Genomic DNA, 18,312 nt, shown 5'->3' with positions numbered 1-18,312 from the left:
CAATCTCCATGCCAGCTGTCAGCCATCCGGCTAAAAAATGTACTTGGGAGAGGGTGAGGGAAGTGTAACGTGTAGTCAATAACATAGTCGACTACACTATCCCTTACCTAAGTGTGACAGTGACACAGAACGTGTGTGTTGGCTGCTGCTGGGTAAATTTCAGAGATAAGCTACGTGCTGTTCTAAGACAGGGAAAGCTGTTCTGCTGTTATCTCTCCCCTCCCCCACTCTGTAGACATGGTGTGTGTGTGCGCACGTGTGAGAGTGCATGAGAGCATGAGCACTGAAATCTTAGAAACAGTACACTGCCTCTCAACATAGGCATTCCTTTGGATCACCATCCATGCTTCAGATTGGAGCAGCTCCTTTGCATGTCTCCCTCTTCCCAACCCCTGCTCTACAGATATGCGGTGAAGGGGAAAGGAGGGTACCCTGACGTAAGCACTCCTCTCTGCCCAGCTAGCAGGAGAATCTGTAGTAGGACAGAGCAAGGTAGAGGGAGGGGCAGCTGAACACATGCTGCCTGCTGTAAGTATTGTATGCTCTGCTAATCACCTTGCCAAGCTGGAGAGAAATGCTTGGAAAGCCAGATCTGGCCCACAGGCCCGATTTTGCCCACTCCTGTCCTAGAGAATATATGTGATAAACAGGTGTTCCATCTTCAACTATAGATAAATGAACATGATAATCCCTAAAGATTGAACAAAAATGATCTGTTAAGTTAATGTTAAATACTAGCTCCATATTATGGGCAAGTGGGATGGATTTAAAGCATTTCTTTTGAGCCACATGAATTTTACAAAAAAGCCTGATTCTGTTGTTTTTCTAGTCATGCTCTCATAGACCAGAATAAATAATACTGAAGTTCTTCATCAGACCATATGCAAGATGTAATCACAGTTAAACTGATTAAAGACTAAAGAGAATTCTAAAATGTTGAGGATTTTATTGAATATTCACACATTTTAAAACAAAATTTTAAACCATGTATTTCTTGTAAGATGTGCTATAAACAAACCTTCAATTGCAGCCTCACAAGTTAGTCTATTCAAACTGACTGAAGTCTGCTACATTTATCAGATGCCTTTTCATTACTCTTTTCCATTTTTGCAATCCGGGATCCAAACTGCATAGCCCTCTTTGGCAGAACAGTAGAGGCTTTGAGGCCAACCTCCTTAGCTGCAAGGCGCAAAAGTAGTTTCTCACCAATCCCTCGAGGTAGAGTTAAGTCTGCTTTTTCCGAAACAGGCAGAGAGTTAAGAAATGAAACAACATCTTCATCAAGGAAAGGAAATCTAAACAGAAAATAATCTTATGAAAAACTGTTTCCTTGACAAGGTTTACACACAAAACCAGATAAATGTTTAGTGCATGAAATAACTGGCTTTAGAATACTCAATTCACATTATACTGGTCTGTGGAAATATTGAACTTTCAAGCCAATATCCATTCCTAGAAGGAGATGCAACAACATAAATCTTGGGGCTAATGTGCTGTGAGAAAAGCAAATATTGTGGTGTCTTGGGGAAAATAAAGAAACAGCAATAAACATCTATAAGAAAATACATTTAAATTTGGCTGATTAGAAGTTTTAAAAATCTTCCCCCCAAAAAATATTTTGGAGCAAAAAGACAGAAATTCTGTTTTTATACACAGCTGTAGTCACCAGTCACCACCAAATTATGTGAGTGTGGAATTGTTTATCAGGAGAATGTTTTCTGGCAAGATTACGGGATCTCTACATGTTGAACTAGCCAGATCTAACATTAAACCTAGCATTAGCATACACCTCTGGTGTTGCATCCAATTTTAACCTCTCAAACAAAAAATACTTATTCTGACACCATTCGAAAGGGGGGGGGGGAGAAAATCTCACAAAAAGTTAAATAATTAATGCCCGCTGTCAATAGTTAGCTTGTTAAAAGGATATTTTCTTCTTAAAGGTCCTTTTCACATGTATCACAAAATCATGATTGGTGCCCTAAGATCCCCTTTTACAGTTGACTATAAAGAAAGGCATTCTCCCAAGTGCAGAGTTAATATGCAAAGACCATAACACTGCCAAACCCTACTTAGGGAATCATTAGATGGGACAAGCAGGCATGGAAGGAGATGTTTTGTTTCTGTATAAAGTGAGGCTATTGGATATTGCCCACTCCTGGTCTACAAAATGGAGGTGATTCATCAGGGTTAGCCCCTGGTGAGTCGCTGCCAGTTTATTTACCGTGCCTCTGCAAGTATGGGCACCTGAAGCTCCCATTGGCCGTTGATCACTGTTCCCGGTCAATGGGAGCTACAGGAAGTAGTGTCCCGGTACACATCACTTTTAAGATGGCTCCCAGTGCCCCTTGTACAGAGGCAGCAGCGCGGGGTGACAGCCAGCTCCCCAGGAGATGGACTGGGAACTGGTATGTAATCTTTTGGGTAACTGTGGTTACCCATTTAAACAATTACACTGTTACATCCATAACTGATACATTGCAGTAGTAAAATGGATGCACACATGCTCTCACCCACTGAAAATACCTTTCCAAAAAAGTCTGAATCAAGGCAGTGTTGAAAAACAGGTTTCTTACAGACAAAGGATTTACAGTCACCTGTCTACCTCAGGTCACCTATAAATTAAGTTTTTTTAAGCCAACCTAATGGAAACCCCTTTTGCATATGATATCAACATGAAGAATGTGAAATCAACAAAGTCAGCACACCAGAAAATGATCCCGAAGGGAAATAGGTGGCAGGGGGGTCCTCCTGACTGGCAACCTACAATGAATTTTGGTGAATATGAAGAGAAGGCAAAAGGACATTTCTTTATTCTGCACCTGGCTAAATAATTAGGCACATTTATGAAAACTGAATCCCAGACTGCCCTGGTTGGCAGCAATTAAAAGGACATTTAGATGAAATAAAACTGCTTTTAGACAGATGGTTAGACTGTTGTTTAGTCTCTAGAAAGTGTGTAAGGCATTTTATTGTACCTTGCTGATTGAACTGTCCATATCCGCTATCTCTGAAATCTTAGTCTTTGATCATAAACTTGTTTTCCCTATAAACATATTGTAGTGCTGTGATATTTTGATCTGATCCTCAGTTGAATCAAACAACCTTGAGTATACACTCTCTCCTTGGGAATAACAAATCTGGTATTTCCATGAGTAGCCAGTAACAGGAGCAAGATATCACAGGGAAACACTTTGAAGATAGGGGTGCACCTTTTGTTAAAACAAAGAGAGGGGCCAGGCTAGCATTGTCAAGAGAAGACTGTTGGGATGGCCAACAGACAGGAGCAGATAACACTGTAAATGGTTAAACATCAGCAAATCTCTTTCTTGCTAAAGGCAAAAGGGAATCAAGGTAGTTCACAGTCCTGGGTACTTCAAGAACCATCAATGGGCAAGTTAGGTTAAGTCCTATGAGTGCTTGTGAGGGTAATGTCATGATACTAACACAGAAGACCGGAAGTAACATTTTCAGGTGAAAATGTTATTTTCAAGTTACTATGCCTTCTTCAGGGATACTCTTAAGCACTTTAAATTAACATAGGCCCAAACTTTATGTTTTGTATCAGTGTCTAAATATTTATCTGCATACACATACACAGCTAAACAAGCATCCTTGTGGAATATTTTGAAAATTAAGTTAAGACAGTTTTGATCTAAAATGCCACTGCAGTACTAGAAATGGACTTCTACGTTGAAATTGTTTGTAGCATGTTAAAAGAGCGCTACCTTGCTTCTTTTCCATGATCTCCAATAATTCTGTCATCTCGGCCAAGATTTCTAGAAGAAATGCGACCAAGTTCCATTCCTAGTTCCTTATTCAAGCCCTCTAAACCATATTTTTTAAAGCAAACACGATGTCGTGAATAGCCTGCAAGCTGCTCATCTGCTCCAATTCCTGTAAGCACAATCTACAAAAGAGCATTAAAATGGTATTTTAGTATTTAGTTACAAAATCTAATTAAAAGGGGGAAAGATTATATAGATCCCCACAATATTCAACAGTTAATTGAAAATAAACCCAATAAATACATTCTATCATAGTTAGACTACCATAACAGAATAAGCCTGCTTTTATTAATTTTTATAGGGACTGATTTTGTTGCCACTGAAGTCATTTGGAGCCCTGATTTAAACTGGAGCAGGATCAGACCTGAACCTTACACACTCAGGCTTTAAATCTTTTTTTTAAACCCACTCTGTTGTAGTAAATGGTGAGTCATTTCAGCCTGTTTGGGAGGAAAAATTATTTGAACTTTAAAAAAAATTGAGATAAACTGTTAAGTAAATCATGTCACCTGAAAGACAATTAAAATAAACCAGTATCTACTTCTTTAGATGATCCACTCTGATGCATAAGCCATTATAAGTTGCAGCACAATCAAAAATAAAGCAAAATTAATTCAACTGTGCTTCAAATCGTCTTTTGTTTGACTACTACCACTTAAAATGCCCCACTGATAGCAAAATAAATATACAGCTCAAAGCAGAGGCAGAAGTGGACTGAAAATATGCAGCATTTACCAAAGACAAGTGGGAGAAAGAATTCTTCAAGTGGCTGTGAAATAACTGAAAGAAGTTGTCCCCATCAAAATAGCAAGAAAAATATCAGCTGAGCACAGTGGAAAAGTTATATTTTAAACAGTTATTTAAAGAACATCAGAAGCTTTAAAAAACAATCATCTTCCTTCAATAGTGATAGCATTTTGTTTTTTCACATACTAACCCAAATAATGATATTGAGGGAATTACTGGTTTGTGGAATGCCAGCACAAAACAATGCTGATTAACTAAATTTTCTGCAGATTTAAATATTGCAAAGCTTTTTAGACTGAACTTAACAGTACCATTCTTCTGTACTGTACCTTGTCAATTCAAAAACTGAATATTCTAGATTGTAGATTATTGCCTTTACCGGTTCTACTGCTGTACTAAAGCTTACTGAATAGAACAATTCCATATCAAAGGAACTGAAAGCATAAGTCCTGGATTTTTGGAACTGCAAACAGTTATACCATTCTGCCGCTGTTGTTCCAAGGGGAAGCGGCAGCAGGCAAACCCACCTCCACCTGTGCCTGTCTGGATCTGTACCTTGAGTGTTCCCAAATTAGGGGGACACAAAGTATGGAGGTTATAATGTACTTATTTTTATTGACTAACTATAAGACAAAGACGATCTTATACCTTTGCAGAACTTTTATATGGTTTTAGATCTCCCTGGGTAGTAATAAAACCCTCTCCTCTGGAAGCGAACCAAACCGCACAACCAATGCTGTCATCCAGAACAGTATCCAATGGATAAACTAAGTAGCTTATATGTTGTTGTCTCATCCTTTTCAGTTCCTCAAGTGTAACATTAATTTCCACAAAATTCCAAGTTCTTGAAGGATTAATAGTCTCTAGTTCTTTCAGTCCTGCCCTGCCAGTGATTCTATCAGGCACATTAAAGCAAGTCAAGTTATCAACAGGTGTAGTATCAAGTTTTTTAAAGCATTCCTGACAAGAATGCAATTCAAGGTTTTTTTTCTGATTGCTTTGTTTAGTCTGTTCTTTAATCATGAAGGCTACATTGAGAAGATCAATTGGTTCCTCCAAAGGAATATGTCGATCAGCAAGCGCTGCAATAAGCATAGAATCAATGCCACCAGAAAAGAGTACTGCAATATGCGCTTTCTTGGTAGGTTTACTCAGAATTTCTCCTGTGTGTTGATCTGCATCTCTGAACAAATATAAAACACGTCTCTTTACTGCTTCACTTAAAACATCAATAAGCTGATGGACCAATTTCTTCTTGTGCTCTTCTGCAAGAAATCCATGAAGATCTTCTACAGTAACTGTACTGTTGGTAATATTAGGACAATGAGTGTCAACTGAAGTTTCAGGAACTGTCCTATTTAAAGGAACGACTGGCGTTATTAGAGAAAGTTTTGAATCATTCATTGTAAGAGACACATAGGAAGGTAATTCTTTTGAAATCTGATCACGCCCACTGAGGAATGTTTCTTCTATTGCATTTTCTTTAGTGTGGTATTTCCACGGATATAATGTTAAAACCAAAGACTGAGATATAGCACAGGCCTTGAGATCAACTCTGTAAATTCCAGATGCTGGGACTTCCTGCCATTGGTTATCAGATTCAGAAAGAGCACTTACAGATGATAGACAGAGAGCCCTGTCAAGGTCATTATTAAACTGCCACAATAAACTACGACGACCAAAATAATCCCTACCAAACCACAAGTAGTGTTTAGATGCCTGATAATATATAAAAGACCATGGACCCCGAACCAATGAGAAGAGTGACAAAATGTCAGATTCATTACTGCATGATGAAAGATGATGAAACATAACTTGAGTGTCATTCTCTACTAGCCCTACATGAATTCCATTGAAGACTTCTCCATTCCAAAGGAACACATTGTTATTGATGTCTGTCAGAGGCTGGGGAGTCATCAGTCCTCTCAAGTGAAGTACATGGCCAGAAAACAAACACTGGTAGGAAAGATCAGATATAGTCTTTATCTGCTGCTGGCTGCAATCAGGTCCTCTTCTTCTAAGGTTGCATAACAGATCTTCTTTGAAGACTCTACCAATAGTGTGCTGAACAGACAAGCTGGCAACACAACAAATACCACACATGGTTATGTATATTTTAAATTGTCTATTTCCTGATTTTGATCTTCTCTGAATTTTCTATCTCCTGATGTGCCCTCTTCAGGTCATCTAATGAGCCTGCAGAAAAGAAAGGAGGAAATACATAATCACTGAAAATTCTTTTAATACATTAGACAAATGTAAAGTTACGTAACAAGCTATGAAAGCATTATGCATCTGGTACCAAAGCACAAATCAGCCCATTGCAGCTTTTTCCCCTTTAAAGATACTCTGATTTAGATATCTTTTTATTATTCATGCACATTTCTGTATAAATTAACTTTAATATTGTGCATTATTAAACTTGCATAGATTGGACTACTAGCTGTAATTACTGACTTATTGGGTACCAAAATTCCTATTTATTGCTTCTATTATCATAATGCCGAAGAGCTCCAGTCATGAACCTGGACTCTATTGTGCTGGGCACTGTAGAGATTTAGAACAAAAATACAGTCCCTACTCCAAAGAGTTTACAGTCTATCCCTCTAATTTAAGTCATTATTAGTATAAGGCATTTTTATATATAAGACTATGACCAGTACAGGTTGTACCTTCCTGGTCTGGCACCCTGTGAACCTGAACTAGAGAATCTGTTGGACAGGAAAAACTCAATGCCAGCCCCTCTGGTGCTGCCGGATGTGGGGCTCTTCACCAGCAGCAGCAGAGGGGATAGCACAGACCGAGCAGGGATGGAGGTGGGGGGGAAGGGAGAGAGAGGAGATGAGATGAGATGCGAGAAGAGGCAGGTGGCTGCGGAGTCCCAGGGTCGTGGGGCTGATCTCCTGGCCCCTTCTGCCTTCTACTTTTAGAAAGTTTTATTCTTCTTATATAGGACCAAATTCTGCAAGATGCAGATTGATTCCTGAAAGTAACTGAGGGTGCTCAGCACTTGAGAGGACTGGACACTGATCTATTAAATTTTTTTCCTGGCATCCCTGCCTACATTGTTAGAACAGGCAGCTTTTTATATCACTTTTATCTTCTGTACTATAGTGACAAATTAGCAATAGGTAACAAATGATAATGGCTCATTTTGATTTGCAGGGGAAATCCTACACAGTTACAAATATCACCTTCAAACAGTGGTGGGCAATGTGTGTTAAGAACTTACTTTTGCATTCAGATAGTGTTTCTGTTCTGTCTACAAGAAAGAATATGTTGCTGTTAGGTTGCTGCTTATAAACTTTCTGAAACATAAGAAGGAAATTGGGATTGGTTAATGTTAATAACATGTCTATAGAAGAAACATGTGATATCAAGACAATGGTTTTACCATCTACAACATTGATTCCTACTATTATTTTATATTCTTCTTCCCTCAAATATAAGCCAAGTGCCAGCATTTCAAATATAAACTAAATTAAAAGTAAACATATTTATGAATACTTAAAATGTTTGAATGGGTAGGATTATACTGGCAAATATCAGGTCAAGTTAGACATTTTAATCAACAATTTGGATAATAAGTTACCAAAAGTATTAACTCCAAAAGGACACAAACATTCTTATTGTTTTAAATGGCAAGTGTCAATCAATTCACTATTTTAAAAGGCACTGTACTAAAAATAGATGTATGTGATACAAAAAAGTGTGATAAAAGATAAAAACATTAAGTTAATTCTTTTCAATACATACTGGCTGAGTCTAGACTGGCCAGTTTTTCCGGAAAATCAGCCGCTTTTCCGGAAAAACTTGCCAGCTGTCTACACTGGCTGCTTGAATTTCCGCAAGAACACTGACTTCCTACTATCTGAAATCAGTGCTTCTTGCGGTAATACTATGCTGCTCCCGTTCTGGCAAAAGTCCCTTTTGCGCAAAGCTTTTGCGCAAAAGGGCCAGTGTAGACAGCTCAGATTTGTTTTCTGCAAAAAAGCCCCGATCACGAAAATGATGATTGGGGCTTTTTTGCGGAAAAGCACGTCTAGATTGGCACAGACACTTTTCCGCAAAAAAGTGCTTTTGCGAAAAAGCGTCTGTGCCAATCTAGACGCTTTGTTCCGAAAATGCTTTTAACGGAAAACTTTTCCGTTAAAAGCATTTCCGGAAAATCATGCCAATCTAGACGCAGCCACTATAGTTGAACATTATCTAATAGAATACAGTTACTATTTACTCTGAATGAGTCCTGGACACTACTCACTCAAAACTTTAGTGAGAGATTAGGGCCCAGGATAAACTGCATATACAGTCGAGCCTGTGTATTACAAACAAATTGGAGATAGAGATCAGATAGTCGAGAAGTTCATCAAACTGACATCTAAAAATTAGTCAGTATGGTGCATAAATAATGATAGGGTGCACTGCATCATTTTATTCTTGTCTTTCCAACCACCGCAAAGGAATTTCCAACACACTGAAGGCATCAGAATATGAAGGAATGTTGTCTTGTTCTTCACTGAGCTCTCTTTTGTTGCACCCTTTTGTCCCATCAGGAAAAATGGTTCATGTAAGATGGTTCATAAAATCAGTGTTTGTAAAACTGAGGCTCTTCTATACCGTAATGACAATTCTTTGTCAAACTGTATCCATGCGATTCACTACGTACACAAAGCTACACTGAATTATTTAGTGATAATGCTAGAGGACAAAATCTGTAGCATGGGCTTATGATTTTGTATCATATCTACTTTGCATGTAATTCTGTCACAACAGAACTGTTAACCAAAACATGAGAGAGCAGTCTCAGCTGGCATATTATAAGCATTTAAAAAAAGATGTATTTGTGAAACTTCAGATGTAGAGCCCTGGAGACTAAATTTCTCTATTCACAGAACACTTGCTAAACATGTACATGCTTTCTTACACTGCCCCTCCAAGGTGCCTAAGCCTCCATATTGTCTGTTGAAACTGCCAGTGAATCAGCCAAATAGTGCCTACTCTGATGTGAACAGGTCCACTAATAACTGTACCAAGAAAAAAACTGATCTTATTTGACAAGTACCTATCATCAGTTCTGCGTTATGCAGGGTTCAAATTAAGTTTGTTTTAGTCGGGAACTGTTTACATGTTTCTGCATAATTTACCTGTACCCTGAAGGATTTATTTTTTAGAACATGTACATCCATTTACATTCATTGTCAATTTTTCTATGCACTGTTGAAATTAGATAGTTGGTATGTGACACCTAAGATATCTCCCGTGAGGCTAGGCAAACTAGGCAGTTGCCTAGGGCGCTGCCGGCCCAGGCGCCCGATGATGACATCATGGCCATTACATCATGGCCATTGACGGCCGTGCAGGCGAGGACGCCAATCGCGCCTTCTGCCTGGGGCGCCAGCTGCCGCAGCCAGCCTCGGGCCACTCCTGTATCTCTGAACATAAAATGTGTGCATTTACATGTTTTGTAAATGATATTTATATGTTCTATCTTTATTTTTAAAGGCTTTAACGTGTGCACATATAGTAGGATTTCCACACATGCTTAACTCTGTTCTTTTCAAAATTAATGGCAAATTTTTCACTTATTTGAAGGAAAGCAGCTAGATCAATGGTAAAGGCAATCAAAGGGTTTGCAGATAATGGCAAAACAAACTGTGCTGATGTAAAAAAACTGTTTTTTTACAAGTTTTAGACACTGATCAATCAAACAGCTATCCATACAGAAAAACCAATAAATATCAGAACACAATCATTTTGTAGTAGTCATGGAAAAGTTGTCCTGCTTTTCTTAGATATGAAACAGGGAGCAGACATTTCCCCTTCCATATAGGTTAAGCATCTTTATCTTGAAGTTTCAGCAAATGTAACTTATGCTTAGAGAAAAGGAAAGTATTTATTTGTTTAGCAGCTTGCAGAACATCTTCTCATTTCCATCTACAGCAGTGGTCTCAAACTCCTGGTCCAAGTGCCGTCTCCATACAGAGCAATAGTGCAACCTGGTCCACAGTCCCGGCAGACTGTGGCTGTCCATTACTATCTCCCAAGACTCGGCCCTTCTTGCCACTGCCCCACCCTTTCCCTCCATAGCATCCTGTCCTTCAAGGATGCAGCTTCGGGGCTTATTGGGAGGAACTGGCACTGTATAGCAACAGTGGTTGTGCCTGCCATAGGGACTTGGAGCGCACTCAGCGTATGCACTCACTTCACTTCCACCATGACTTCTGCTGCCGCAGGGAATGTGGAAGACCCAACCGCTGCCACAGCATGGCACCAGGCCCCTCCAGCCCAGTGATTCTTGAAGCCAGGTCCTCGGGGGATGGAGTGCCTTGGAAGGAGAAGATGGGGCATGGGGTGAGGCTTGAGGAAAAAATGGTTACTCAGCTTCTTAACTGTAGTTCTTGGAGATGTGTTGTTCATGTCCATTCCACTTAGGTGTGTGCGTGCTGCGTGCACAGACTGTCAGAGAGTTTTCCCTTAGTGGTACCCATCGGGACATCAGGGAGGGGAGCCCCCTGGAATGGCACTGGTATAGTGACACATATATACCCCTGCTGGCCCACCATCTGCTCAGTTCCTTACTTGCTGGAATCCTCCAACGCAGGGGAGGCAGGTGGGATGTGGAATGACATGAGCAACCCATCTCGAAGAACAAGTTACGAAGGTGAGTAACTGTTTTTTCTTCTTTGAGTGCTTGCTCATGTCCATTCCACTTAGGTGACTCCAAAGCTAAACTCAAGGAGGTGGGGTCGGAGCCGACAGAGAGGCAGACTGCAAAACGGCCCTGCCCACTACTGTGTCCTCCCTGGCTGCGCTAAGGCATAATAGTTCGCAAAAGTGTGCACTGATGACCAGTTGACTGCCCTGCAGACTCCACGATGGGCACCTGAGCTATGAAGGCAGTGGAAGATGGTTGGGCTCTGGTTAAATGGGCTAAGGTCAGTGGGGCTGGAACTTGTGCCAGCACGCCTTGATACAGGAAGTGATCTAGGATGAAATACATTGGGCTGACACTGACAAGCCCTTCATCCTGTCAGCTATGGACACAAATAGCTGGGGGAACTTACAAAAGGGTTTGGTCCTTTCTAAATAAAAAGCTAAGGCTCATCTAACATCTAAGATGTGTAAAGCCTGCTCTGTCCCAGAACTGTGGGGTTTTGGATTAAAAAAAATGGCAGAAAAATGTCCAATTGAAGGTGGAGGTGGGATACCACCTTGGGCAGGATCGTGGGGAGAAGGTGAAGCCTGACCTTCTCTTTTAAAAAACCAAACATGTACAGCAGGTCTGCAATTAGGCCCACAGCTCTGAAACCCACCTAGCAGTGGTAATGGCCACAAGGAAGAACACCTTCCAGGACAGGTGCAGGAGACACCATGTAGCCATGGGCTCGAAGTGGGAGGGGAGGGGAGCAGAGAACACCAGATTTAGATACAGGAAGCACAGGAGATTATGCACCTGGGGTTAAACGCTATCTAATCTCCTAAGGAACTTATGCATCATCAGGTCCATATAAACAGACCTGCTCCGTGACCCTGAGTGGAAGGCAAAGATGGCCACCAAGTGCACCCTTACAGAAAAGGGGGCCAGGCCTAGGGTGCTACCGTCTAGGAGGTAATCCAAAATGGCCAGAACTAAGGATGTAAGCGACTAACTGACTAGCTGGCTAGTCACTTCCCCTGACCCTGCTGCCTCTATCACAAAAAGGCAGCAAGGGGGAGAAGGAGGAACGGGTGCTGGCAGGAGCTGGCTTAAAATCCGGTTCCCCCCAGCTCCAGCTCCGTGGGAGGGGGCAGCAGTGCAGAAGCAGTGTTCCACATTTGAAATGTACAAGAGTCCCCACTAGGGCTCTTGTACATTTCAAAGGCAGAACATGGAATGGAACTTCCGCCTTTGAAATGTAGCAACAGCCCAGCAGGCTCTCACTACATTTCAAAGCAGAAGCACCCTTATCAACTAATAGAATAGTTGATGGAAATTCCATTGACTATTCAATTAGTTGACTAATCTAATTTTAACATCTCTAGCCAGAACTGGGGCCTCCATAGGTGAAAACCCTCTACTCTCTGAGGGTATGTCTACACTACCCCGCTAGTTCGAACTAGCGGGGTAATGTATGCATACCGCACTTGCTAATGAAGCCCGGGATTTGAATTTCCCAGGCTTCATTAGCATAAGCGGGGAGCCGCCATTTTTAAATCCCCGCTGCTTCGAACCCCGTGTAGCGCGGCTACACGGGGCTCGAACTAGGTAGTTCGGACTAGGTGCCTATTCCGAACTACCGTTACTCCTCGTGAAACGAGGTGTACCGGTAGTTCGGAATAGGCACCCTAGTCCGAACTACCTAGTTCGAGCCCCGTGTAGCCGCGCTACACGGGGTTCGAAGCAGCGGGGATTTAAAAATGGCGGCTCCCCGCTTATGCTAATGAAGCCCGGGAAATTCAAATCCCGGGCTTCATTAGCAAGTGCGGTATGCATACATTACCCCGCTAGTTCGAACTAGCGGGGTAGTGTAGACATACCCCGACAGAGTAAGTAGTGCTTCCACTTTGCCAGGTAGAAGGCCCTTACAAATCCTCTGTGATTAATGGCTTTCCATAAGGACTGCCTGAACACGAACCAAGCACTGCCTCTCCAAGATAGTCAGCCATAGAGCTTCCATTCCATGAGGTACAGGGACTGAAGATTCGGGTGCCAAATCCTGCTAGATTCCTGAGAGATCAGGTCCAGGTACAGAGGAAGGGCCACACCACTGAGAGCTCAAGGAGGACCAGGATCCAATGCTGGAGAGGCCACGCCGAAGCTATTAGGCTCACAGAAGCCTTAAACTCCCTGACCGTGCGGATCAGCTTGTGGATAAGGGGAAACGGGGAAGGCATACAGAAAACCCCGTGGCCAGGGGATCATGAGCGCATCCCCCGTGACCCTGGGCGGTGGTTGAAGAGGGAGCAAAAGCGGTGGCACTTCCTGTTGCCCCGAGTTGAGAACAAGTCCAGGTGGGGAAACCTTCACTTGCAGAAAATGTGCAGAGCTGCATCCGCCCTGAGGGACCACTCGTGTCCCTCAAAGGACCTGCTGCCAATGCATTCTGGGCCCCGGGGAGGTAAGAGGCCACAGGGTGAATGCTGTGAGTGACACAGAACTTCTGAAAGAGGGCTTCCTGGCACAGGGGATAAGAATGAGCACCACCCTGTCTGTTTATATAAAACATTGCTGCGGTGTTGTCCATCAGTTTCGAAACACACCTGTTTCGGAAATGTGGGAGAAAACACCGCATGTGAGGTGAATAGCCCTCAGTTCCCTGACGCTGATGTGGAGCGAGAGGTCCGCGGGAGCCCACATACCTCAAGTCTGTAGCTTCCTGAGATGTGCTCCCCAACCCACGTCGGAGGCATTCGATAGAAGCACTGTGGAACAGCATCCTCTCGCAGACCAGCTCCTTGCACAGCCACCAGTCAAGGGACCTCATTACATCCACAGGCAGCATCACCACCGTAATGATTGGCTGGAATGGCAAGTTGTGGACCCGCACCAGCCAAAGCTGGAGCAGCTGCAGCTTGAGCCTGGCAAGACGCACCACAAAGGTGCATGCCATCATGAACGCCAGCCGCCTCACACAGCACTATACTGTGGTGGTGGGAAACGAACACTGCTGCTGCATGGCACCAGGCCCTCCCACACTGTTGATTTATGAAGCTGTGTCTTCAGGGGATGGATTGCCATGGAAGGGAGGGCGGGGCAATGGAGGGATGGGGTGAGGCTTGAGGAACAGGAACAGACAATCCGTCCCCAAAGACTCCTGGGCAGGATTATGTAATTTCTCTGGTTGGGGATGGCCTTCAGGCTAGGAGTTTGAGTTCCCTGATCTACAGCCTACCTAGCAATTCTTGCATGATGGTCATAAACAGGGCACGACAAATCCATTTACAAGTGATGCGTGCATGCGCAGTGCAAGACTGGTGAGTGGATTTTGCCGCGGTTTGTAGAGCCCTGGTCATAAAATTAAAGGGGTTTATCAGAGAGAATAACAGTAGAGAGGGTCCTCTTTGTAGTTTTAAAAGCAACTTTAAACTTTTGCCTTCAAATTCTGATAAAAATCTATGACAAATTATGAGTCTGATACAAAAAATTGGTAATTCCTCTGATAAAGATCAATTCTTGCACAGCTTAGTTCTGAATGTAATAGGGAGAGTAAATTCCCCACCAATTAGAAAATGTACAGTGGGAAGTGTCTCCTTTTTGGGCTGAAGCATTAAGATGTGTTTGGAAGGGAGGAAGAGGCACTGAAGTGTTTTATTTTGATCTAGGATGTGCTACTCTCCATCATTACCACAAAACTGAACGTGATAACTTCCTGGTAAATCAATTTTCTTTAACAAGGAGTGTAAACTAGGTTAATAATATCAATGTAACAATATTGTATGCTGTCTTCAAAAATAATGCCAAACTCATAGAGGGCATCAGCTTTTTTGAAGTGTCTATGTTTATTTTCTCTTGTTTTCCCACCTCCATGTATCTAATGCAAAAAATGAACTGCTAAAAACCACTTTGTAATCACTCACCCGGCTCTTCTTTAAGTTGGAAAGTTCATCAACTACAACCTTCTGCTCCTTAATCTGAAAAACATAATAGAATCTAGATTTATGACAAATAGATCAGTATGGGTATGTCTACACTAGCCACCCTAGTTCGAACTAGGGTGGCTAATGTAGTCATTCGAACTTGCAAATGAAGCCCAGGATTAAAATATCCCAGGCTTCATTTGCATGTTCCCGGGTGCCGCCATTTTTAAATGCCCGGTAGTTCGAACTACCTGCCCGTGGCTACACACGGCATGGGCTAGGTAGTTCGAATTAAAGCTCCTAATTCAAACTACCATTACTCCTCACAGCATCATCTCTAGTGTATGCTACGGACTGAACTGCCCCCTACCTAGTCCCAAAACTTGTAAGTCACAAAATTGGCATAAAGCTACCTTTGATCCCATTCCAGTCTCTCAGGTGATCAAAATATGGTGTAAAAATGTGTGCTAATTTCCTCCACTGAGGACTCTGGGGATAAGTGTAGTTTTACCAACTTGTCCATTTGCTTTAGGGATGTGAATGGTTAACCAGTTAATCGGTAAGCCACACTCTTAATGGATTAAGCGTATTGGTTAAGGTTAACCAGTGGGGACTGAAGCAGATCCTCATCTGCCACAGACAGAGGCTGCTCAGGCTTGGCTGGAGTAGCACCTGCCTGCAGCAAAGGGGATGGGGGGAAGAAGAGGCGCTCCAGCCCAGCAACCACAGAGGGAGAGGCGGAGTCAAGTTATGCCTCACTTGCCTTGCCCTTTAACTGGTTAATCAGTTAAACAATATGTTTACTCCATTACCCAATTAATCCATCCCTAATTTGGCTCTTTACTAACACTGCCACTAAGGATGTTAATTAGAGCCACATTTTAGTGCAACTTTTTAACAGTGAAAATTAAAATGAAGTTGAAGAAATCTCTGCTTTTTCCTGGGTTTTCCGGTGAGAAAAAAATAAAGGTCAGGAAGACTCTTAACAGTCCTGCTATCCCTGTTCACAGGAAGCATCCAATATCACACCCCAGCATGACGTCACGCCTGAATCGTGACATCACACTGCAACATTAGTGATGAAGCCAAAGCTGCCACCACGCTAGAGTCCGTCTGTTCGCCCGCCCCTCCCAACGTCTCTTCCACGGGCCCCGCCCCTCCCAGCCGACAGGGGGCCGCACTCCGCCCGCACTGGGACCCAGACCGGAAGTGGACCCGTCTCTAGTCTGAAGAGAATCAACGGTCTCGCGCGAGCCACGGGAGCGCCAGTCATTCGCTTCGCGCCCCGCCCCGCCCCACCTTTTGGTTCAGCTCTTCCTTATAGCGCAGCTTCGCCTCCTCTTCCTCCTCCTCCTCTCTCAGCGGCTCCCGACCCGACATTCCCGGCCCTACCTGCCCCGTGCCGGGGTGACAGGCGCGAGACTCCCCCCCCCACACTCCGGCTGACGCGCCCCTAATCCCGCCACGTGCGGAGGGGACTACGACTTCCGGCAAAGGCCCGAACTGCGCAGCCTCACCAGTGTCCGCAAAGCCTCTGCGCCCACCGAGCTAGACCGCTGTGTCGACTGAGCATGCGCAGTAACCAGTGACGCCTCCGGGATTTTCCCCCCTCCCTTTGGTATAACTGGGCATGTGCAATTGTTTTGCGCATGCTCGCTCGTTGCGCGCGCTAGAGCGCAGACTAGGCTGCCCGTCAGCGGCCTGCGTGGGGAAAAGGCTCCGGGGCCGCAAACGCGGGAGCCCCCGGAAGGACCCGTCTGAGGTGCCCAGGAAGGGCGCTTAAAGTGGGGGATAAAGAGAGGCGGCTTCTGCGCGCTCCTCCTTGGGCGGCGCATCTGGCCCGCACGTCCCGTGCCTGGCTCTGCCTTTCCTCGGCTGGCCCGGGGCAGCCTCGAGGGGGGAGGACGAAGTCAGTGCTATGCCCGTTTGTGTCCTTATCTCATTGTAAAACCGGCTGAGCTAGACGCCAGCTCCCTCTCGGCTGAGGCAAAAACACCTCGATGTGCTCATAACTATTCTCCTTCCACACGGAGTTGTGTCCCTTGGCAGTGAAAGGTTAAGGTAGGCAAAAGAGAGAAATGTCTCCCACTAGAAATAATATTTATGTTTGACCAAGATAAATAAGAGCACAAATGTACTCTGTGAATCCCGACACCTTTCTAAATGGCAGACATGTTTTATTAGAGGCTTCTGAGGGGTAGCCAAGTTAGTTTGTACAGGGTAAACGTAAAAAACCAACAAATAGTCTGGTAGCACTTCAAAAACTAACAAAATATGTAGGTGGTATGAGCTTTCATGGGCACAGCCCACTTCTCAAAATGACTTAAGAATTAACGGACAGTGGTTGAATATGTGTATGATCAAAATCCAAGAACAGTCTAAGCAATTAATGAGTCAATGTGCCAGATCCTCAACTACTGTAAATCAACATTCCACCACTGATTCCTGCTGCTAATTTACACCAGATGAAGTGCTAATGCCCAGTATTCCTGTAATCTATAGCATACTTCCTGATCTAATCCATACTATTACAAAGACACCAACTACCTTATCCATTACAAAGATAGCTTCCCCAATTATCACAGACATTTACCTTTCCTCACCTCTAATATCATTAGCTCATAGACATTTACCTTCCTCCCCACCGCCCCTGCATTCCCCTTCTGCTCTGAAATGTGATTTGTCCTTTTCATATGTGTTCACTTTTTTTTTTAATTGTATCCTTTGGTATATATGGTTGTGACTATTTTTTCCACTATTTGATCTGAGGAAGTGAGTCTGGCCCACGAAAGCTCATCATCTACTAAACCATCTTGTTAGTCTTTAAAGTGCTACATAGTCCTGTATTTTGTTTCATACTATTACAGGGTTATTTAACACTGAACAATACAGTGAAATCCAGTGGGGAAAAAGAAGACACCAACATTTTAAAAAACAACTTGCACAACAAATATTAATCAGAAGAAAACTGCACACAAGGCAATGTTCTGATTTACGTACCATTATTCAGCAGATGGAAAAAATTTAAACTGTAGCCAGCATAGTTACTCCCTCCTTCCAGCAATTCTTGATTTTAAAATTAGGTTGACACTCATTACTACAAAAACAGGACAGGTACTCACAGATACAAACAACTTTATTAGGTTTTTCTTTAGATTTAAGAGCATCCTAAAGTAAAAACTGCTAATCATTTAGGCTCACATCCACAAATATATTTCTA

The 18,312-nt window shown here is 43.0% G+C and overlaps 1 protein-coding gene across 1 annotated transcript; it reads right to left on the bottom strand.

Annotated features, from left to right (window-relative positions):
* Positions 1-926: 926 nt before the first annotated feature.
* On the bottom strand, positions 927-16,566 carry ASNSD1 (asparagine synthetase domain containing 1). Its single transcript, XM_025179863.3, has 6 exons — positions 16,392-16,566; positions 15,093-15,146; positions 7,768-7,843; positions 5,184-6,731; positions 3,729-3,910; positions 927-1,295 (listed from the first exon to the last, which is right to left on the bottom strand). Exons 4-6 carry the CDS (start codon positions 6,636-6,638, stop codon positions 1,049-1,051), a joined length of 1,884 nt encoding a protein of 627 aa, XP_025035648.3. The 5' UTR covers positions 6,639-6,731; positions 7,768-7,843; positions 15,093-15,146; positions 16,392-16,566; the 3' UTR covers positions 927-1,048.
* Positions 16,567-18,312: the final 1,746 nt, after the last annotated feature.

Source organism: Pelodiscus sinensis, chromosome 7, assembly GCF_052426305.1.
Source record: "Pelodiscus sinensis isolate ZL-2025 chromosome 7, ASM5242630v1, whole genome shotgun sequence".
NCBI classification, from domain to species: domain Eukaryota; kingdom Metazoa; phylum Chordata; order Testudines; family Trionychidae; genus Pelodiscus; species Pelodiscus sinensis.
Note: the sequence above shows the minus strand (reverse complement) of the source record. Positions and strands in the feature narration are given on the sequence as shown.

Coding starts and splice junctions, on each gene's coding strand:
- ASNSD1 (XM_025179863.3), bottom strand. CDS start 6,638: ATGTGTGGTATTTGTTGTGTTGCCAGCTTGTCTGTTCAGCACACTATT. Junction 3,911..5,183: donor CATATAAAAGTTCTGCAAAG/GTATAAGATCGT, acceptor GCTCTTTTGTAG/ATTGTGCTTACAGGAATTGG. Junction 1,296..3,728: donor GATCATGGAAAAGAAGCAAG/GTAGCGCTCTTT, acceptor TTTTCTGTTTAG/ATTTCCTTTCCTTGATGAAG.